The 23718-nt window shown below is 45.7% G+C and overlaps 1 protein-coding gene across 19 annotated transcripts in view; it reads left to right on the forward strand.

The window, feature by feature from the left end:
* APBB2 (amyloid beta precursor protein binding family B member 2) overlaps nt 1-23718 on the forward strand; it is a 380935-nt gene that overhangs the window by 283488 nt on the left and 73729 nt on the right. For all 19 annotated transcript variants that reach the window (XM_081813013.1, XM_081813029.1, XM_081813028.1 and 16 more), the window contains 2 exons: nt 4149-4295; nt 7505-7632. In XM_081813013.1, coding sequence (XP_081669139.1) covers nt 4149-4295; nt 7505-7632 — 275 coding nt within the window. The remainder of the gene's footprint in view (nt 1-4148; nt 4296-7504; nt 7633-23718) is intronic.

Raw genomic sequence — 23718 nt, forward strand, 5'->3', positions numbered from 1 at the left:
GGGTATTGAGGAGGGCACGTTCTGCATGGAGCACTGGGTGTTGTGCACGAACAATGAATCATGGAACACTTCATCTAGAACTAATGATGTAATGTATGGGGATTAACATAAGAATTAAAAAAAAAAAAGAAAAAAAAAAAAACTAATGATGTATAACATAATAAAATTAAAAACTACCAAAAAAAAAGAGTGGGAGCCCAGAACCCTGAGTTCTCCACTTACTGGCCTTGTGCTTCATTCTCTTTCCTCACCTATAAAATGGGTACACACAAATAATTATTTAAAATAATAGGGTTATTATTAATCAAATAATAATCCTATTTGATTATTAGATTTGATTAATTTGATTATTAATAATCAAAGGATTAAAATAAGGAGTAAATGAATTAATACCTTTGACATTTGAACAATGTCTTGTTTGTTGTGTCAGATGATACAACTATGCTGTGCTATTTTTCTGCTCTTAAAGTAGGTTGGGATGATAAACCTGTTCTCCAAACTGGGAGAGTTTCCCAGTTTGACGCTGGAGGAGAGCACTAGAGGAGTGTGATACTGTGATGTATAAGAAAAATATGTATTTGGTTGTTAAGATATATTTCTCATATGTTTGGTCTTTGGTTCCTGGCTCACAGCTCCCCAAACCCTTGGAATTTCCTAAGTGCTGAGAGTGAGTAAGGGTCTTTTGTTATGTGAATAATGTGATGTTTGGAGAGCACCTAAGGCTGGGGGCTGCTCACCAGTGGACCCCACCAGGTGTTTAGAGAGTTGAACTTTCAGCCCCACCCCCCAACCCCCCACCCCCTGGGCTCCTGGGGAGGGGCGAGAAGGCTGGAGATTGGGTTCCATCACCAATGACCAGTGGTTTGATCAATCATGCCCTTGTAATGAAGCCTGCATACAAACCCCAAAAGATGGTGAACATATGCAGATTGGGGAGAATAGGGTTGCCCGGAGCAGGTGTGGAAGCTAGTAAGTAAAATGTTTCTGAGTTCTGTGAGCTGCTCTAGCAAATTAATCAAAGCTGGGGAGCGAGTTGTTGGAACCTCCAATCTATAACCTGGGCTTGTGACTGGCATCTGAAGTCGGAGGGGGAGTTGCTGGGGTACAGTCTTGTAGGACCAGCCCCTTAACCTGTGGGATCTGATGCTGTCAGCAGGTAGTGTCAGAATTGAGTTGAACTGTAGGACCCCCAGTCTGAGAACTGCCTGGTGGTGTGTGGACAAACCACACACTTTTTTGGTGAAGGCGGGAAAGCCGAGTTTTTCATTAGAAGGTGGGCGGTAACAAGATCAGAATGGCAGGCTGGGGTGGGTTGTGGCGGTGTGCTTTTACTGACTAGCAGGGAGGTTGGTGAGCTACACGGTGCTTCCTGCAGGAGGCAGAAAGGGACACTTAGGGCAGAGCGCCTGGAAGTCGTGAACAGGGGAAGGTGGGCTGTGGTGCGTGGAGCTGACATATCCATCAGGAGAAGCACAGCTCGGTCTCAGGCGAAGGGGGCAGAGCTGCAGACGGGGGTGGCAGGCCAGCTGCTGACCAAGGCCGCCCTCAGCGGGTCCCTAGCCGGCCCTGGTACCTGTGGGCCTCCTCTTCCCCTTGGGCTGGTTTCCCTGCAGCAGATGCACAGGCACAGATGAAACGTGAGGGTGTCTTCCAGGAACTTCCCTCAGGACACGGAGTGCTGAGTAGCTTTGGCGGCTGTCCCAAGGACCTTCTCTTTTTGGTGTCTTTGTAGAAGGCATCGTATCCACCGTCAGGCAGGGCTGGTGTTCTGTTCCGGGTGGTTTTGCAGATACCTCCCTGCGTCCCTCTAGGACAGGAGGATCTGTGTGCTGTTTCCTTAAATAGATTGTCTTTGGTATTTTGGTGGGGTTTTTTCCCCCCTTGAAAGTGTGGTTAGCAACTCAGGCAGGAGGCAGCCGGTAGGGGCATGGGCATGAGACAGGGAAGGTTGAACTGAACCGAATGTGGTCACTTTGGGACGGTGTGTAGCATTTCTTCCTTTGGTTAGCGGCGAGTCCTGTTCCCTTGCTTGGTTCTTGAGTTTGGCCAAGAAGGAATTCAGAGCCAAACTCACGCAAGCAAGCATTTAACAGTGTCCAGAGCAAAAGTACACTGTAGGTGGGCTAGCAGGCGGGCCGAGAGGTGGCTGCTTCATAGGGGGTCAGGGTTACTTGGTTTACAGACTTGCATGAGTTATGAGGTCAGAGCGAGGGCCATCTCGGGCCGAGGGGGACTCCCGTCACCTAAGGGACTCCTCCCACCGGTGGGGAAGGGGAGGTTTGGGCCCTATGTGGTCCTTGTTGGAACCGCCAGGGCAGCCATGCCCTGCAGGGGGTGGGGTCAACACCTCAATGTAAACGTGGTATAATGAAGCCAGAGGGTACCCTAGGACCGTGGTTATAGGAAAGAATGATGCATGTTCCTGGGGTTTTGCCCCACTGTTTGCGTTCTGGAGATGGTTGGCAATTTCTGCCTTTTCAACAGCTGGCCAGCCCTGCTCAGTGCTCCTGTCTAGCCAACTGCCTCCTCTATCAGTCTGATTATGACGTTCACTCTGGAAACTTTACAAGATAACTCTGAGAGCCAGCCTGCCGGCTCCCCCGACCCCGCAGACACGTGGCCCCTTGTCTGCCCTGCCCCTGCTGGGGAGGTAGGCGGCTTCTTCAGCTCTTGTGCAGCTTGGGAGGGACCCCCATTCCGGCTACCTGGTGTCCCTGGCAATTGGCAGCAAGCACATCTGTGGCCAAATTAGCCCTCGCATGTCCCATGAGTTTCCCTTTTTTTATACATCTTTGAATTTTCTTGTTGTAACATGCATATGATACTTTTTATATTTTGAAACAATTAGATGACTGAACTTTAGAAAGGAAGGCAAGGACTGTGAGATCGAAATATCTCGAAAGGATAAAAGAATAGGGTGTCTCGCGAGCTTGTGCGTTGTGCAGGTTTTCAGGATTTGGTGCTAATTACAGATGCTATGGAACCTGAGACCTAGTATCACAAAAGCACATTTTTCCCATCTTCCCTCATTTCTGGGTACGAGAGAATACATTTTGCTTCATCATTATTAGAAACAAGTGCCAAACATGTATTTAATTCTTTCTCTCTCCCATTGTCTTTTTCTGGGTGTTTAACACATAGCAGATCTCATGGGTGTTGCATTTCTTACTATTTAAAAAAAAAAAAAAACCTGCCTTATCATAGATAAAGGAGCTTAAAAATCCTCATACTCATTAGCCCTGTAATTCTACTTCTAGTAATCTACTCCAAGAAAAAAATCTGAACACACACACATATACAGAAAAGTAGGCAAGAAGGTATTTATCACTACATTTTTTAAAGATGTTATTTATTTAGGGCGCCTGGGTGGCTCAGTTGGTTAAGCGACTGCCTTCGGCTCAGGTCATGATCCTGGAGTCCCGGGATCGAGTCCCGCATCGGGCTCCCTGCTCTGCAGGGAGCCTGCTTCTCCCTCTGACCCTCCCCCTCTCATGTACTCTCTCTCATTCTCTCTGTCTCAAATAAATAAATAAAAATCTTTAAAAAAAAAAAAAAAAGATGTTATTTATTTATTTAACAGAGAGAGAGAGAAAGAGAGCACAAGCAGGGGGAGTGGCCAAGGGAGAGGGAGAAGCAGGCTCTGTGCTGAGCAGGGAGCCTGATGTGGGGCTCAATCGCAGGACCCAAGCCAAAGGCACATGCTTAACCAACTGCGCCACCCAGGCGCCCCATCACTACATTTTTTTAAGAGCAAAAGGCAGGGGGCGCCTGGGTGGCTCAGTCGTTAAGTATCTGCCTTCGGCTCAGGTCATGATCCCAGGATCCTGGGATTGAGGCCCAAATCGGGCTCCTGGCTCAGCGGGGAGCCTGCTTCTCCCTCTCCCTCTGCCTCTCCCCCCTGCTCATGCTCTCTCTCTTTCTGTATCTCTGTGTCTCAAATGAATAAATAAAATCTTAAAAAAAAAATAGCAAAAGGCAGTCACAATTTAATTTTCTAGCAATAGAGGATTCGTTTGCTGGATTCGATGATTGGGCCATTATGTAGTGATTGCAGATGCATTAGGCATACCCGGCAGGGGATCTTGGTAAGTCGGTGGAGCTCGGCCTCGGTCAGTGCACACCTTCACGCCCTGTGCTTTGTCTTGCAGTGTTTCGCTGTGCGCTCTCTGGGATGGGTGGAAATGGCAGAGGAGGACCTCGCCCCTGGCAAAAGTAGCGTTGCAGTCAACAACTGTATCAGGCAGCTTTCTTACTGCAAAAATGACATCCGGGACACAGTCGGCATCTGGGGAGAGGTGAGTAACACGTGGAAAGAATTAACGGCAGGCTCGCTCACACTCTGCTGTGCTTTGCGCACCCCAGAGCTCTGCGAGATGTGCTACTGAGGGAATTTATCGGGTGCATTTCCCCAGAAAGACAGGTAGGGTGGGCGTGGTGTACCCTTTGATTTATCTGTTCGCTCTGCCAGATCCCGGTGAGAACTGGGCCCTGGGAGAGAACATTTGTCCATGTCTACACGACAGGGTCTGACCGGGTATCCCCAAGTCCCAGGGATGTATGGATGGGTGCTAGGGTCCAGAAACCCCTAAACTTGCATGCAAAACTGGACACACCATTATATAAGGAGGAAAGGAGATGTTCTCTGAAAGTATGTTCTCAAAGGGGAATGTGACCCTTACACATACACACAAAAATGCTGATGTCCCTTGTATTCTAAAAGTTGATGCATTATCCTTTTATAACACATTCTGCTTTATTTATAATCTGGAAATCAATATTATACCTGAGTTTTTAGAATTGATAACTATATATTCTTTCTCCCTTTGAACAAAATAATTCTGCTTTGAAATGTTAGTTGACGTCATTTCAGAAAGAAAAGTAATAAGTAAAAATACCCAGTTCATATAAAAATCATGTCCAACAAGAAAAGCTACATGCCTGCCATGCCCTGAGACCAATAGAACAGGTATATCGAAAGCATCTTGAAATAGTGCGTGCTACGTGAGCCCCCTGCTCTCGAACCTTGCCCACTTCATACAGAGCATTGGCAGCTCTTGGATGGGGCTCTTTGGAGCCCCGAGCAGCACTGTCATAATGGGAGGGAGGGAGGTTCCCAAGGCTTCCCATGGAAGAGTCTATGTACCTTAGAATGGGGCTGAGCTGCATTACCATCCAGACTTTTAGATCTCAAGCACGGGGAGAAAGAAGGAAGAATTTTCTCCTGTCTAAGAAAAGGACGTCTGTTTGGTATCTGCCTTTACCATGCTTTCACTGCATTACTTCCCACCTCCCACCCAAATACCCAGACATGTTTTTCCCACCAGATTATCTACCTGCCTTCTCTCTCCTTCAGTCAAAATACTCTCCCACCAAAAGAACAAATCTCAGCTAGGATTTAGAAGAAAGGTTGGCGTAATTCATACTAACGTGTGAATGGCTGATGAATACCACCAAGTACTTGCCACCAGGTACTTAGAAGAGCTTAGTAAGATTCTAAAGGAATCTCCAATTGGCAGGATACCTACAGGAGAGAGAACTTTGTATGGGGATATAGGGCGAGGGGGCAGCCATGCCTGAAAATCCTGTGTCTTCCCACCTGGTTAGCCCCACTAAGCCGTTCCTATTTTTCTCAATTCTTCCTTCTTCTGAACAATAAATTCTTTAGGCAGTGAGTGCTTCTAGCTCATGGTGTACAAAGTAGAGCTCAACACTGAGGGTGGGGAGCTCTGCCTTTTTGCCATGCCCCACCACATACAGCACAACTCCTTAAATGTCTGTTGAGTGGCTAACTGAAAATAAAGCCATGACCGTCAGATGCATGTCTCATCTGTAGATGACAGCTGCGTCAGCGTCGCTCTTTTGGTAACAAAAACCGATTGGCAAGACTTTACGGTGGTCAACCAGGAGCTGCGGTGTGTTGATGGGAAAAGCGATAGGATGAGCCTGGGAAGACGTGTATGTGCTGAATGAGTCTGCAGGAGCCACGCCGTATTTTCGTTCAGGGACACGCCACGCTCACCCAGCCATTCTCATGTTAGACTACCCGCTGGACGTCATCGTTGGTTCTGCCCAGCAATGCAGGGAGGGTCAGTCGAGTTAACCCATGAAGACAGTCTCTGTGACCTTTGGGAGGACCGGTGGGGGTTTCTAAGCAGAGTTAGCCCAAAGGAAACACAACACCCCGCTCAGTGAGGGGGACCAGGCCTCCCAGTGGGTGACATCCCGTAAAGCGTGAAAACAGAGGCTTTCAAAGTCTGTTAGTGTCTGCAGGGTGTTTGCCATGAAGCAGCTGCACGGAGATGGGGTGGTGGTGACCAGGTGGGAGTTGTCCTGGGGGCCGCTCACTAGTGGGCCTGGCGGAAGGTCTCTTAGGCTGCGGTCAATGCTTCATTCCTGGGGGAGGGCAGAGAGAGGGGAGGAGGCACCAGACATCTATCAGTTCTCCCAAACAGCCATCAGTTCTCCCAAAGCGCATCACCTGCTTGCCACCAGCAGGACCTGGGACCTGCCCCCTCCCCCGTTCCCAGCTCTCCGGGGCTCAGCGATCTTGCATCTCCTGAAGACCGCCAAGCGGCTGGCCTCACCTGAGGCTGGAAGAAAGGAGACAGCGTCCCTTAGTGAACAGCAGATGTTTAATAATTTCTCAAATTATGCCCGAGGAATTCCAACGAGAATAAAGTTGAATAGTCTAACGTTCTTGCCCCCAAAGAGCCGCCCATGTGGGGAGACAGGAGCAATGCAAGCGATGAGAAGCCTCGGTCTCCCCCTGCATCGGTATTACGGTAGTGCCCTTGTCGCTCAAGGCCTCCCAGCTTCTGGAGCAAGTTGCCTAACCTTGAAGCCTCAGTTTCCCTACCTGTTAATTGGAGATAATAACACACCAATCTCTCAGGGCAAGTTGGAAGGATCGCGAACCAGTGTGCCCCAAGCCCGAGGCATAACATCTGAGATGTGATCAAGTTCTAGAAACGTTAGCTGTTGTACTACCAAGTGAGTCACAAGTGCACCTGCGATTGGTCAGCCAAATCACCTAGATGTGAAGTGCTGTCAACGCCAAGAAGGGATGGAATGGTCATGGTTGGGGGAAGGCCGTCAAGGGCAGGCCTGGTAGGGTCTGACCAGAGAGGAAGGGACGGAGACACGGGTGATGAGAATGACAGGCTTGGCGTTAGTGAAAGACCAGATTCTCCAGGGAACCACCCATTAGCCTTTTTTCTCAGAGCCAAGATTCAGAATTGTAAATAATTAAAAACAAGAGCCGACCAGAAGGCAGGCTGGGGACACATTTCAGAGGGCGTGGAGAGGGAGAGAGGAACTAGGTAAGTATGAGGCATACGAAAGATTTATGCATATTTTAGTCAGGAGAGGATGTTGCCCTCTTAGGAAAACAAATTACAGACTCAAAGGGTGGCTTCCTTTGACCGTTGCGATGATGTCCCTAGATAACTGTGTCACCAAGCATAGATTCCTGAGGAAGAGAGCCTGTTTTCTCGTTGACTCCCAGGGGAAAGACATGTACCTGATCCTGGAGAACGACACGCTCAGCCTGGTGGACCCCATGGACCGCACTGTGCTCCACTCTCAGCCCATCGCCAGCATCCGAGTGTGGGGCGTGGGCCGCGACAATGGCCGGTGAGTACCCGGGGGTGCTGCTGTCACCTGTCACCTCAGCACTGAAGCGTCGTCTCGCTGTTGTTGCCCATCACTGAACGTCAAAGGGGACGATAGACTGTCCTTAGAAATGTAAAAAAGGAAAGCACATCTCTCTCCTTGCCTCCTAAACCCTCCCTTCAGGGTTTCTGAACCTCAGACCTGTTGTCAGCTCTGGATCCTGTCTTCGAGTTCTGCGTATTTCTCCCCCTGCTCATGCTCCTCATCTCAGTTGCCAACTCACCCAGGCTCTCTGGACCCCTGCCCTTCTTTTTGCCTCTTCTCTGCAGTCTGGGTTCATCTTGGCCATTTCAGAAGCCCTCCTAGTGGTGCTTCCTTCCTAGAGGGCTTGCTTGAAGGGAGAGGTTGCGCCACAAGCTTTAGATCATTAAACACGGTGAGCAGGAACTTCTGGGGTTTGGGGTCAGCCAAACTTCGTTACCATTTGAAATGTCCAGTCACGTCAAGATTCCGTTCGGTGTGTGTTTCTCTGAAATTCTACTGAAAATTTGTTATTTACAGCAAGTCCTTCTTAGACGTGTGCTGAATTATCTGTTCTCCAGGATGACTGGAAATAAGGAAGTTCAAATACATATATATTCTAAATAATGAAGTGACGGTTATTGCAGACATCATCCTTGGATACCATTGTTAAGTAATTGGGCTACGTTGAATGCATTTAGCTCTTAAATTATAGCCCGTCTTTGGCAACTCCCAAAGTACCCGAGGATCTCCTAGCATTTAGGGATCAGGTATAGGATAATTAGTTATTGCTTTGTTGAAAATGGACAAAAGGAGGTAAAAATCCCAGACGAGAGAAAGCTGACCCTGCTGGGCTTGTGGTTCCATTCCTGGGCATTCTGGTTTATTGGGTCATGAGATCCTCTCTTGGGGGCTCTGCCTTGGCTTATCCCACCCAGCCTTTGGCTACCAGGGCTGGGCATTTGTGGGTTCGGTAGTCTTCTGATGCAGTTCCAAGTCCCAAACCAGAAAGAAAAAATGGTTACGCACTTCTCAGTCTCAGAACAAGCATTTTTGCTATAACCAGGCATAAGAAACGGTCTGCAAAAGAGAAAGCTGAAGTGTCTTCTGACCTCTGATTGGATGAACCTTCCTGGGAGCACAGTTGTGTCTTTGAGCTTCTGTCACAGAGTGATGAATGCGGTGGCAGTTGGGCCAGGTGCACGGGGGGTGGGCGGTGGCGGGGGGGGCGGGATGAGTGGGTAATTTATGCATACACACCTGTCATTCACTTGCTTGGCAAAACTGTAGCGCTGCAGTTGATGAGTTGACATGAATTGATGAATTTTACAAGGAAAATACCTCATGATGATGTTTGCTCATCATTAGAAATGTTTAGTCTTAACGAAAGGATGTAAGATGCTCAGTCTTTCCCTGGTCCGTGTCCCCCAGGGTTGTTTTTAAGGCAGGAGCCACGGTGAGGATCATTATGTACACGTACAACTAGATGGGGTTGTGTTTTCTTAAGGTTAGGCTGTGAGCAGATTTCACTGGTGACATTTTCATGCTACCCAGTTTTTTAAAGTGAGGCCAAATGCCACAAGTTCAGAGAGCAAAGGATTCAAACTCCAGCTGACAAAATTATCCAAGCTCTGAGCCTCAGTTTCTCTCATCTGTGAAATGGGGCTCATAAGTGGGACCACAAGGCATGTGTATATATGCGCTTTTGTGTGTGTATCGTAACTGGTACAGTGATGGAGACGTGGCGAATGCCTAATGAATGTTAGCTCTTGATTCGTGGAGGGAACATACATGAGCAGCTACAGCTAATTACATGGCTTTCTTTCAAAGACAGGGTGAATATGGGAGGGGTCAGACCTCAGGGAGGTTTCGGAGACAGTTGATCATTTGGTACAGGGGATGAGGGGCTGTTCCTCATGAGTTCAGTTATCCTACAAGGCAAGAAGAGCCCCCCACCGCTGCCCCCCAATGACAGCAGTGTAAATTCGGTTACATTACCTTGCTTACGTTTTTGAAATGTGGGCTAGGTTAACCATGTTTTTGATACCACTTCTTATTCTTACTCAGTGTTAACAGGTAAGTATAATTTAGAAATTCCCTCAGGGTTCCACAATGGCTGTCAGGACCTCAAGTTCCTGCATTGGTTTGGGGGGTCCTTGAGTTGGATTGCTTTTGGAAGCAATAAATTAAAAAAAGTACATTTGCCAGTGAAAGGTTCTGTTTCTCCCCATTGGTCCCCTGAGTTTTCCCTTCCCTAGAAGAAGGGGCGTTTGTATTCCTGCTTTTTTTTTTTTTAACTTTCTTTTGCTTTGATTCTTTTTTTTTTTTTAACAGCAATTTACAAGAGCAAATTCAATTTGTAATGCTGCAAAGGAAAGGGGTTTTCACTTTGCATGAATAAAACATAAAAGCATTTCATTTTGCTTGCAAAAATGAGCCCATTTTGCATTCCTTGTAACTTTCCTTACTGAGAAAATGGAATCTCTTAGGGGATTTCTTTTTTTTTCCCTCTCTTTCTTTCTCTCTCTGAATTCTAAAAAGGTATGTTTAATGAAATGTGAGGAAAAGACAGTGTGACGAATGCAGCCCTTAACATATCCAGCCCAGCCCTGTAGGTGCCCAGCAAAGACTTGTTGATTTGATTTATAACTCAGGAGGCACAGTCCTTGGAACTCGGGCTGTGTGTTCTCCTCCGGTGAATATCGAGATAACCACTTTCCTGATAATGCCAGGGGTAGTCCCTTACATTACCATGGACCTGACCCCCTGCTTGATGCTTGGCAAGCAGGCGCTCCCGAGATTCCATTTTCTTTCTTCCCCTCTAACCTTGTAATAATCTGCTTGTCAGTTAGTGGTGTCAGGTGCATGCAGAAAATCAAAGCAGGGCAGTGTATTAGTTTGCTGGGGCTCTTAGGGGATTTCTTGAGGTGGTTCACATGAAGAAGGAAAGTACGTATACCAGAGGCTCGAAGTAATTTCAGAATTTATAGTTATTTTGGGTTTAGCACTATCTGAAGGCGTTCAAGTGGTTTTGATTTGCTCTGAAGAAATTGCTTATGGGGAGAGTTTACTTTGGGTGAGGAGGGTATCTGGCTGTAACACCCCATACTGATTTCTGAACATAGGGGACTTTTAACAGGGACTCTCCGCTCCCCTTGTGGCAGATGTGGACCCGTCTACTGGGAAGGATCTGGGCACACAGATCCCTGTGTACGTTGCCAACATGCAGTAGTATCTGCTGATTCCATCTGGTTCCTGTGAGAAAGGAAAGTGGGTGGGGGGTACAGTCAGAGGGTTTTAGACCCCTGAAGTGGCATTTTCCTGAGTGACTTCCATGGCAGTGTTCCATGGGGCACTAATGAAGTAAGACGTTCATACGCTTTCCTTGAGGGGAAAAAAGAAGAGATTCTAGGGTCAGTTGGAAAACTGGGTTAAACAGAGTGCAACAGGCCCCTTTACTCTGGACCCTCTTAGAGGTTTTCATGTGCTGATGTTCACTGGGGCCCTTTCCTTCATGGAAATGTAGTCACATGGAACACACTTTGGAAACCGCTGCTCTGGTCAGTTAATGCATACTAGATTGCTGTCTGTTTTTAAGAAAAATTGGAATTACTTTTAATAAATAACTGTTAAAAAATGGAGACCTATGGGGCCTGCCAGAATGAAGATAAAATCCCTTCATAATTAATAGCAGCTACCACGGCCATTGGGCACAAATGCATTATAAAAAGTACTTTCTCGGGTTAAATGTTACCATCGATGCTTATAATTACCACAACACCACTCTTTCTAGAGAATGTTTTATACATTTCTTTTTTATTTTTGATGAATAATTTCTAACAAAAATGGTGTGATAGATTATTCATAATTTTCCAAGTGAGTTTATCTTTGACATAATTGCTTTATCTGGTCAAGATCTCGGAGAACCTTTATCTGAAGAATATAGTGGGTTTCAAGTACACTGAATTTTTTTTTCCTGTTCTCATCTCTTAGGATAGTCCCCTGGACTTGGCCACCAAGACCTTGTTTAAGCTGTTTTAGAAGACTATTGTTACACATAGTTCTTGCTCTTGTTTTCCTGCCGTTGTTGTCTTTTGATTTCTTTCGAAAACACTGCTTAGGGGAGCCTGGGTGGCTCAGTTGGGTAAGCGTCTGCCTTCAGCTCAGGTCATGATCCCGGGGTCCTGGGATTGAGCCCCGTGTCAGGCTCCCTGCTCAGCAGGGAGTCTGCTTCTCCCTTTCCCTCTGTCCCTCCCCCCTGCTTGTGTGTGCACTCTCTCTCTCAAATAAATAAAATCTTAAAAAAGAAAGGAAAAGAGAAAGCAGTTTAATACCAATCTCTCCCAACCTCTTTTTTAGAGATTAGGAAACTAAAGACAGAGGGTGGAACTTACCTTAGATGAGCCTTCTGGTTCTGACAGGGCAAAGACCAGACTCCTGAGATTCTCATCTGTCCGAATAGGAGGCTTGTCTGTTAATCCTGACAAGAGATGACAGATGATCTAAAATAACCGGGGGTCAGCAGGGAGGCCCTTGAGCGCCATGGCCTGGTCCCTGTCCTTAGAGATCTGGCTTCTTAATTAAAGAGATAAGACCACAGTTGTGGGGGTGCCTGAGTGGCTCAGTTGGTTAAGTGGCTGCCTTCAGCTCAGGTCATGATCCCAGGGTCCTGGGATGAGCCCCGCGTCAGGCTCCCTGCTTAATGGGGAGCCTGCTTCTGTCTCCCTCTGCTGTTCCCCCTGCTTGTGCCTCTCTCTCAAATAAATAAATAAAAATCTTTAAAAATAAAAAAAGACCACAGTTGTGAATTGAAAGCAGACTGTGGCCCTGAGACCCCTTTTTGTACAGCTTTGAGCTAGGAATGTGCTTTGAATCTTTAGCGGGTTGTTTAGAAAATGAAGAATAGAGACCTGGCTATAAGGGACCCAGGATGCCCTCCTCCCCTCTAGAGAAAGAGCAATAGAGTGGTAATACATGCAGAGCAGAATCAGGATTTTTGTGGCTGCCGTAGGAGGTTGTTGTAAGAAAGGCAAGGTCCTTTCTGACTGTCTCTCCTTCCCTACCTGTACCCCAGTTCTACCAGCATTCCTTGGGGTACCCGCAAGCATTGCCAGCCCTGATACTGTTCCTAGAGCTGACCCTCTGTGTATCAGATAGGGTATGGCTGGACTGCTGCACCAGGGGTTCTCAAGCCCATTATCTGAAACACTGGAGACATGGTCTCCTGTAGCAGTCTGCAACGAGCAGTCCTGTCTCCCAGCACAGCCCTGTGCCAGGCAGGCTCAGGCTCCTTCTGGGTTGTGGCTGGGCCATCCCTCCAGTGTCGTCCTCATCGGATCAGGCCAGGGGACTTGTCTCTAAGTTGAAAGACGACCTAGGACTTGCACACGTCACATGGGTTCACACATTCCGTTCACATTGTATTGGCCACACCCAGCTAGCTGCAAGGGACTTTGGGAAATGGAGCTGGGCTGGCGATCGCCAAGTGAAAACCAACTACTCCTGAAACAGAAGAGGGGACACAAGCAGCATTCTGATGGGGTCTGAAGACGAATCACCTCCGCCTTCTGTGCTTCGTTCCGTCAACCCTGCAGGTCGCAGTCCCCTGGCTCCCCTTGCATGTTGCCTCCATCTTCCTGTTTCTTTCTTTCCTTTTTGCCTTGTTAATTACCTACTTACAATTCTTTATATGTTATTCTCTTTGTTCAGCTCTCTGGAGTGGTTTCTGTCTCCAGCCTACACCTTCCCTTGTCGAGCCTTAAATTGAATTAGCTCCGGCTAAAGGAGGCAGCCCCTCCCACACAGAAGGCACGTCTACGGCAGGGAGGGCGTTCCAGAGAGCTCTTGCGAGCACGCGGGTGAGTGTGGTGGCTGTTCTGTCTGTTCAGCTCCATCACACCGTGGGCGACAGCAGCACTTGGGCCGAGGCGGCTTCCTTCCTCAATTGGTAGCCATTGTCAGTGATAAAGGGCCGTTCTGTTCTAGGTGACAGGGCTTTAGAAAGAGTGGGCCTCTTGGTTCTTTGAGCTAATCTGGAAGTTCTCTCTTTTCCCTTGGCTGTTGTGTCTTTCCCGGGGAGTAATTGGAGGGTCTCTCCGTTGGGAGGGTGGAGAGCTTCCCAGTGACATCTGGTCAGAGGGTTCTCTGAGCTAGACCATAATGAAAGATTGATGGAATTCCAAGATCTGCTGATGGAAGTTTAATCTGGGGTATGTGCTGTCTTGCCTCAGGGAGAAAAGCCTTCAGGGAAAGCAATAATTCTCTCCTTCTGCCATAGTATTATCTTGACCTCAAGGGTTAATTTCTTTTTAATACAGCCCCATGATAAGCAGAGGCATCGGGATTTACTTGACCATTCTGCTGACTTACACTGTAGTTATATTTTATCTCTTTAGAAATGGCTTCCTTTCCTTCTATTAATCATGCTGGGATGCTTGCTAATACTTTCAGCTTAGAATAACCTTTAAGAAGAGACATTGTAAGTGACTGTCCAAGAAAAGATTCCCTCAAGGAATGTGTGAGGGCATTTTCGAGCAGATCTGTCATGGCGGTGCTGTCCAGTTGAAGACAATGATTGCTTCTCAGGAACGCGTCATCTGTTTTGCTAACTGGTCCAGTGCATAATCCATCATTTCTCATACGCATGTTTCAACATCAGCCAGTGAGGTGGGGGCTTGAGGTTGTCCTGTCAAGAGAGGATAGAAAATTCTAGTGATGATCCCTGAACAACTTTCATCTCACGCTTTCCCTGAGTCCCAAGCCGGATGAAGAATGGGCCTTTCTGGATGCAGCCTGAGGGTGATCAGTCATGGTTGGCTTCACTAATTCTCTGTGTCAGTCCTCAAAGCACTGTGATCTTCTTGGAATACTTGGAGCATTCCAAGAAGAGAACAAAGAGTAGTTTTAGTGGAGAAATAGCCTAACAACCCACATAAAGATGAATTAGTATCTTACAGAGCAGAGCAAGTTGTAACTATTATGACCCAGAGCCTAGCTTGGTTTCTAGCATATTGTCTGTGCTCCATAAATGATTAGGTGGTTGATAAATTTGTAAAAGACTATTGTTACTGCAGATGAATGTGCAGTCACTGCTTTTCATACACAAGTCATCACATTGAACCCTTTGACTCAAATGTAATCATCAGAGATTTTTGGCTTTGTGGTAAATTCAGTGATTGAGAATATAATGTAGTGCCTATGATCTGTTACAACTACTCACAGAACACTTCTGATGCCAAATGTGTGGTTTTTTCACACCAAGCAACTCTCCAGTTCTCCGCAGATACCAGTTCTGAGTGTCCTACAATTGAATTCAACTCTGACACTAACCACCTGGAGTAGTACATTCCCCCCAAGTCAGGGGCTGAGCCCCTCCAGACTGCCCCGACTCCAGAAGCCAGTCGCAACTGGAGGGCACTCATCTACTCCTGACCTGCCAGCTATAGTTGAGAGGTTCCCACAACCCCTTCTCAGGTTTGGTAATTTGCTAGAATGGCTCACAGAACTCAGGGTAATACTTTATTTACTACCAGTTGATTATGAAGGATACACATGAACAGCCAGATAAAGAGGCATATAGGGTGAGATCCAGAAGCATTGTGATCACAGGACTTTGAGCTTCTGTCCCTGGAAAGTTTGAGACACATGACCCTCCTCGTGCCTTGGTTGCATTTACCAACCCGGAAGCTGTCTAAGCCGTGTAGTTTAGGTTTCTTTTATGGGAGTTCCATCATGTAGGTATGATAGCTTAAATCATTGGCCATTGGTGATTAACTCAATCTCCAGCCCTGTCCTCTCCCTAGAGTTGGGAGTGGGGCTGAAAGTTCAGCCCTTTATTCACACCTTGGTCTTTCTGGTGACCAGCCATATCATTAGCGTACAGAACCGTACACTCTGGAGATTATGAAGGTTTTAAAAGTTCTTGTGTTGGAAACCAAGGACTAAGGCCAGATATCATAACAAAAGATGCTCCTGTCATTCAGGAAATTACATGGGTTTTAGGAGTTTTGTGCCAGGAACCAGGACAAAAACGAAATATCTATTTCTTCTTCTATTACAATATCACAGTAGCCCAGTCAGTCGCCGAGAAGATTCAGAAAACATCAGGGGGGACTCAAGCGTTCTCACCTCCTACAATAATGTCAAGTTTTTGAGAGCTAGAGTCGGTCAAGAGGAGCAGTACTGGAGTAGGAATTCCACCATATGCAATTTAATCATGGGTCTTCCCTTGCACTGATGTTGGGGGACTCTTAGTGTCCCCGATTCTGCACCTGGAGTGGGGGTCGTTGTCAGGATGGCAGGGATGTGGAGGTGCTTTCATAGAGGTGTCATGCATTGCCCCCAGTAGTACTGTTTTTATTGAGATAGTAATATTTCCTTAAAATATTGCCCTGGGCCAACTGTAACGTATTATAAAAAATTAAGAGGGGGCGCTTGGGTGGCTCAGTCAGTTGAGCATCCGACCTTTGCTTTTGGCTCATGTCATGATATCAGGGTCGTGAGATCGAGCCCCACATCAGCACCGTGCTCAGCGCAGAGTCTGCTTGAGCTTCTTTCTCTCCCTCTCCCTTTGCCCCTCCCCTCCCTCAAATAAATCTTTAAAAAAAAAAATTAGGAGGAATTTAAATACATGGGAAGTTAGCATCATTTTGTCTTTAAATATCGAAAATTTGTCCCATATTGGTTTCCTGGGAGTCTTGACTGATGAGGTGAAGCCTCCTGAAAGGCTAACCTTGATGTTTAGACACTCCCCACAACCCATGGCTTTCTGGTCTTCTAGCTCTCTTATTAAGCCAGACTTGGTGTTTAAATATCACAGCTTTGAATTAAATCCCGGGAATGGATTGTGTTTGGTGGAGTTATTTCTTTTTTTTTTTTTTTTTAAAGATTTTATTTATTTATTTGAGAGAGAGAGAATGAGAGAGAGCACATGAGACGGGGGAGGGTCAGAGGGAGAAGCAGGCTCCCTGCCGAGCAGGGAGCCCGATGCGGGACTCGATCCCGGGACTCCAGGATCATGACCTGAGCCAAAGGCAGTCGCTCAACCAACTGAGCCACCCAGGCGCCCCGGTGGAGTTATTTCTTAGAAAAGTGAGCATGGATGAAAATTATCCTGTAATGAGCAGTGGGTTCAGAGACTTCCTGCTGTCACACACATGTCTGCATGAGCTGCACCCCCGCTTCCTGCTGGGACCCAGGTTCCTGCTCTCCTCCTGCTCACCAGCCTCTGTCTTTCGCCTAGAAGACAGTCAAGTTCTGTTCCCTGCTTTTCCCCTAACGGCACACAGCCCGTGGGTGCAGGCACCGGGTCCTACGTTTCTTTATATAACTTCAACTGGAAATTCTTTTCCAAAGGGTACGCTAGGGAACTGCTCTTTAGAAAAGAGAACAAGAGACAGGGAATCAAAAACTGGAATTAATAATTAAACTCAGGGGGCACGTAGGTGGCTCAGTTGGTTAAGTGGCTGCCATCGGTTGAGGTCATGATCCCAGGGTCCTGGGACTGAGCCCCGCATCGGGCTCCCTGCTCAGCTCCCTCTCCGTTTGCTGCCTCCCTGCTTGTGCTTTCTCTCGCTTTCTCTCCCGCTCTCTGTCAAATAAATAAATAAAATCTTAAAACAAACAAACAAACAACACAATTAAACTCAGGGCCCTGGAGCAAGGACCCTTCTTCTGAGGGTAAAACGTCCCAGGAGCAGAGTCAGTTGGCAGGGACATGGGGCCAGAGAGTGGAAATACTAAATCAGAATTTAGGCTGAATGTAAATAAGTGAGCCAGATAGTTCGTTCAGAACAGAAAGGCTCAATCTCCCTGAATGTGGGAACAATCGTTTGGACTATAAATAAAAGAACGCAGCATGGGTGACAGACTGGATGTAGCGCCGCTCACGTATCTGGAGGAGTCGGGCGGCAGGGAGAGGGAATAGGAAAAATAAAACCTAGAAAATGTTGTCATTCAGTCCGTTATTTTACACCGGAAACATGTCAAAGGGGAAGAGATGTTTGAAAGTCCTGGGGTGGGGAGGTTGGGGTGTGGGGATGCACAATTATAGGCTCTAAGGAAACTGGAGCGTGGAGTAGGGGGCTTGCCGACATGGAGAACAGACTGGTCGAGGGATGGGGAGGAAGGCGGCCAGGGGTCGAAAGCAGCTGGGCACGGGCTGCCTCTCTCTCTGCAGGTGATTGCTTCTCTAGGCTAGGTCGCCATCCGGTGTCGCCACGTCTGCCCCTTTAGATGAATGGCTCCAGCTGCATTGGCAAGAGCTCATTGTTTCTGCACAGAGCGCCCTGGCCTGTTGGAGATCGTTCTCCAGCAGAGCTCACGGGCCCTGAGCTGCCCAGCCCAGCATGGAGCGGGTCATGATGCATTTGCTGGAATACCAAACCAGATCTGTTCAACTCAACATGGTCAGAACTGAGAGTGTCATCCACACACCCAGCCCCATTTTCAGAGTTATTCTTACTCCTCTATTTTCTAGGTTCATGCGTTCATTCACTTGTTTCCGTGTGTATGCATGCATGCATCCATTCACTCAACTCTGCTGAGTCCACTGTGGTTATGACTCAGCCATCAGCTGCATGAGTCAACAACTTGGGGTCCTCTTACCTTCCCTACCTGCCGGGAGTGGTCATGCCCTAATGATTCTATCTCCTTAGTACTTAAATCCAAGTATAATTTTCAGAAAGTTAAACACAGGCTTTCGTATGTGCAGTAAGTAAGAACTGAAGCTGGAACAATTCAAATATCCAGCAGCAGGTGAATAGATAAACAAATTATGGTGTATCCATACAACAAATATCCCCTCAGCAATAAAAAGGAATCAACTACAGGCAAGGAAAGCAAAAGCAAAAATGAGTGACCTCATCAAAACAAAAAGGTTTTGCACAGCAAAGGAAACAGTCAACTGAACTAAAACACAACCGACAGAATGGGAGAAGGTATTTGTAAATGTCTTGTCAGATAGAGGGCTGGTATCCAAAATCTATAAAGAACTTATCAAACTCAACACCCAAAAAACAAAAAATCCAGTTAAGAAACGGGCAGAAGACATGAACAGACATTTCTCCAAAGAAGACATACAAATGGCCAACAGACACGTGAAAAAATGCTTAATATCACTCAGCATCGGGGAAATCCAAATCACAACCACAATGAGATACCAGCCATTTGAGATTATTTTTGTAGGCTCATTAGGTCAGTAAATCATTTCACTGGCACACACACACACAAAAAGGAATTACTGATATGTATAAGTACATGGCTGAATCTAAAAAGAATTATGCTGAGTGAAAGAAGCCAGACCCTCCCCCGCAAAAAAAGAGTATATACTATATGATTTAATTTATATAAAATTCTAAAAAATGCAAGGTCAGCTTATCTATAGCGACAGACAACAGGTCAGCAGTTACCTGGAGAGGGACAGAAGGCAAGGGATTATAAAGAGGCAAGAGGAATCTTTGGGTGTTACAGATCTATTCACTATCTTGACGATGGTGATGTTTCACTAGTATATACCTATGTCAAAACTTACCAAATTATATATTTTAAGTATGTGCCAGTTTATTGTATGTTTTATATACCTCAATAAGGCTGTCTTAAATATAATTTAAAAAATATACAGTGAGTAACATGTCAAAGATTTATTTAACTCAGGATTGAGCAAACCAATAGGACACCAAAGCCAGTTCAAAGGAATATAGGAAATGCTGGGAATCTTCAAAAAAGGCTAATTAAGCCACCAGGAAGCAGAGGTGTTTTTAAGAGTCACAAAGAACCTCAAGCAGGATGAATTAAATACACACACGATCACTCACTCCTTTCTACCTAGGCACATCTTAGTCAAATGGCTGAAACCAAAGCCAGAAAGAAAATCCTAACAACAACCAGAGAAGAGAAAATGTTAAGATAGATGGCTAAGTTAGATACAGAATTAATTAATGTTCTACTGGCAATAAAATCATCACCTTTGGGGTCATCTGGATATTTTTTTTTTGGCATAAAGTTGCAGAAATTAATTGCAGCTTATTAGTCTTCTATAAATTAACAGCTAACCTCACAGAGTCTGAGTCACTAGCAAAAAGTAAGTCAGACAAAGATAACATTTCCCTGGAGCTGGGCTGTCCAGGACAGTAGGTGCTCATCACAAGTGGCTCTTGAGCCCTTGAAATACCACTAGGCTGAATTGAGATGTGCTATAAAGTGTAAAACACGTACCAGGATTTTGCAAAAAAGAATGTAAAATATCTCACAACAACATTTTATGTTGATTACATGTTGAAGGTTAATTCTTTGGACATATGAAATCAAATAAAATATATTACTAAAATTAACTTCACGTGCTTCTCTTTCCTTTTCTTAAAAAAAAATGTGGCTACAACTAAAATTACCTCCGTGGCTTGCCTTGTATTCCTCGTGGACAGCGCAGTCCTAGAGAAAGGAGCAACCCTTAGGAGGGCCTATTTGATGTTGCCCCCCACTGTGACGCTGACAGCCCTCCTTTTCCTTTATTTCTAAGTTTGGGCTAATTTTTCTTACCACTTCTTACACCCATCGCTCTACCCCCATCCCTGACCCCCATCTTTCTCCGTGTCGCCTGGTACTCCCCTCCAAATAACCTGCCAACTGCAACCCAAGTCACCTTTCTTTTTTTTTTTTTTTAAAGATTTTATTTATTTATTTGAGAGAGAGAATGAGACAGAGAGAGAGAGCATGAGAGGGGGGAGGATCAGAGGGAGAAGCAGACCCCCTGCCGAGCAAGGAGCCCGATATGGGACTCGATCCCGGGACTCCAGGATCATGACCTGAGCCGAAGGCAGTTGCTTAACCAACTGAGCCACCCAGGCGCCCCCAAGTCACCTTTCTGACAGGTGGAGACATGTTGTCCCCTGCTGCTTACACGATGGAATCCGGACTCCATGGGGGGATGTGTGGTCCCACCCCTGCCCTCTGCCTCCCCAGCCTGTCCTCCGGCATGGTGGGCGAGAGCACATACCCAGCCTTGGCCCTGGGCTGCCCTGCCCTGCCTGTTCACTTTCTAAAGCCTCTTCATGAAACCTTTATGCTTCCTTCTGTTGAACCACCATTCCCTCTGGGACACAAGCAGAACCTACGGAGCCTTATGCTCCAGCACTCTGAAGGAAGCTTTATTTAACTTGCCGATCTTGTGTGCCTTTACCCACAGGAAAATAAATTTTGCAAGGGCAGTTATTAGGTTTAAAAAAATTATTGTGGGAACGCCCACTTTTTTTTATAGGCATTGGTTTTTCTCTGTCGCTGGCTTTCAAACTATTTGTTGTAACCCATAAGAAATGTAGCTTATGGCATGACCTAATTCCCCCTCTGCCTTTATTCATTCACAGTTAGCTAACAGAAATTTCATACAATACTCATCTTCACTGTATGTTCTCTTCTTTGATTTTTTTTTCTTTGCTACTCTTTAACTTTTGTGTGTCCGGGGGATGGGGGGGTGCTTCTTTGTCTCTTCTCTCAGCCTCTCCATCCCTGCCTCAGTCTTACCTCACTCCTGGCTCACCCTCCCCATCTGTCCCTCTCAAGTCTCAGGCTCCCAGAGTCTATCTGCATTCTCACCCTCTTCCCCCTCCCCACTTTGCCCCCTCCGTTTCTTCAGAACCCTCCACCCCTGCCCAGACAGACTCCAAGACTCTGGGGGACAGAGCTGCTCTTTCTCCTGGGGGAGGAGGAGGTGAGAGGGGGCAGCCCCTCACCCAGCCCCAGCCTGGCTTCCCCCCCTCCCCACCAGCCCCTATTTATTTAACTTTTAAAATGCTATCTGTTACCACTAGCTAATCCTAGTTTGAGTAACACCGATCTTGGTTAACTTTTCCAAAAAGTATTTGAATAGAGCAACACTCCACCAGCTTAATAACTGTCATTTAATTTTTAAAAAAATTCCATGGACAAATCATTTTGGGAAATAGTATTTGCAATGTCTCCTGCTCTCAGAGAGAGGCCCAAATACACACCTTAGCTATTGAAGGCTTTGGGCTATCTGGAACTTAACACTTTGTGAGCATAAAATGCATTATTTGCTTCATATCAATGAACTTGAAGAGGATCAGCATTTCTGGGGCCTGCCGGGTTAGAAGTACCCTGATCTAGGGATTCTGAATGATAACTCTCTATCAGTTAGAACAAAGCGTGTTTTAACACTTTGCTTAGCACACCAACCCCCAAGACGTCACTCAAAAGTGTTATATTCTTAGGAGTATAGCTTTCTTTGTAGTCAGTCAATATTGTCTCTTTAAAGAATTTGGTGGGGCGCCTGGGTGGCTCAGTCGTTAAGTGTCTGCTTTCACCTCAGGTCATGATCCCAGCATCCTGGGATCAAGCCCCACATCTGGCTCTCTGCTCCGCGGGAGGCCTGCTTCTCTCTCTCCCACTACCCCTGCTTGTGTTCCTGCTCTCGCTATCTCTCTCTCTGTCAAATAAATAAATAAAACCTTAAAAAAAAAAAAGAATTTGGTTAAGGGTGAAAATTGCATAGTTTGTTGTGTTTGCTTTTTTGCCAGAAAGTTTCGAGTTAAATTAAATCCTTAACTGTGGTAATAATATTAGACTGAACCATATGCCTGCTATTTTTTCTGTGGATCAGAAATGGCTGAATGCGGTTCAAATTAATATTTAACCTAATTGATTTACAGAACTATTTCTTCCTTCTATTTGGTTTTAAATTTCACTTTTCTAACTTAAGAGCCTGATAGAATGTTTGCCTTTTATTATAAATCACTTAATTTTATCCTGAAGCACATGGGATATAAATTTTAATAATTACAGAGTCCAGTTGAAGTGCCCCATTAACCAATAGGGTGTTTAAAATACAAATTTTTTTCCCCTGGCTGGCTCCCCTATTTTTCAGTAATTGGCAAATGCTGTGCATTCTGCAACAGTATTTTGAGGGTTTTTTTTCACCCTATGTAAAATCCTAGAGCAGCTAAAAGAACAGCCAAGTTAAAAACATATCTCTACAGTCACTTAAAATTTATTGGCCAATCCAAATGACATTTGTGGCTTTCGACATGAATTAGAGAAGAATAATGTCACAGAAACCGCCTCAGCCCTATAGGTACTTGCTTGCCATACTTAGTTTTCTTACCACCAGGGATCTCATCACAAAGATAAGCAGTGATTAACTAAAAGCATTACATCTAATGGATGGTGTGGAATTTCTTAATATATTTTCCCCACAAATTCAGTGGCCTAGAGTAATTGTCTGTGCCCCTTTCTTGCTGAAAGGAAATGTCTTGGTTTATCTCTATATAGATTCTAGCTAAAGACCTGCTTATGTCTTTTGACATAAGAGAAGCTGTAGAGGATATTTATTAAGGAAGATAAAACCTAATCCTATTCATTAAATTCACTAAGTCAAGGTTGCAAATAAAAAGGAGGGAAAATTTTTTTTAAAAAGATAAGGTTTAGTATGTCTATGCTATAGAAATTAGAGTGATTCTTTAAAAAAAAAAAAGGATGGTGTATATCTTAAGTCTTTAAATCTTGAGTTACTTTTAGTCATAATGTTGTTAGTCGTCCTCTTAGACCTTGGAACCATTATTAGAACAGACTATACCAAAGAAGTATGTTAATTGGGACAGGAAGAGAATAGAAACAGGTGTCGTCATCCAGAAGGGGCACCATCTTTTTTTTAAGACTTACAATTATAATTTAACCGTAATTGTGCCTGTATATTTTTAAGTGGTCTCTGTTGGCTTTCTTCATGCCCAAGGTCACATCATCCTCATTCCTACCTTGAGGTATCAAGCTACGGAATTTCTTTTCTCCCTCCTTCCTCCGTTGTATGGTCCCATCTACCTCTCTGGGGATTTATTAGATACTCATTTATTATCCCCACTATGTGTCAGCCATTGTGCTTGGTGCCAAGGTTGTAGCCATGAACAAGAACTTCACGGTCACTACCCTCATCGGGTGTATTAAGTAGAACAATAAGTTATTACGTGAGTCCTTGAGACCCATGAATCACTCTGTAATGCACCTGTCAAACATTATATGACATGGCTGTCCTCATAGCCTAGTCTGGGTCCCACCTCTTCTGTTAGCCTTTCTGTCACCTTT

This window comes from Leptonychotes weddellii, chromosome 2 (assembly GCF_054177405.1).
Source record: "Leptonychotes weddellii isolate Sample4059 chromosome 2, ASM5417740v2, whole genome shotgun sequence".
NCBI classification, from domain to species: domain Eukaryota; kingdom Metazoa; phylum Chordata; class Mammalia; order Carnivora; family Phocidae; genus Leptonychotes; species Leptonychotes weddellii.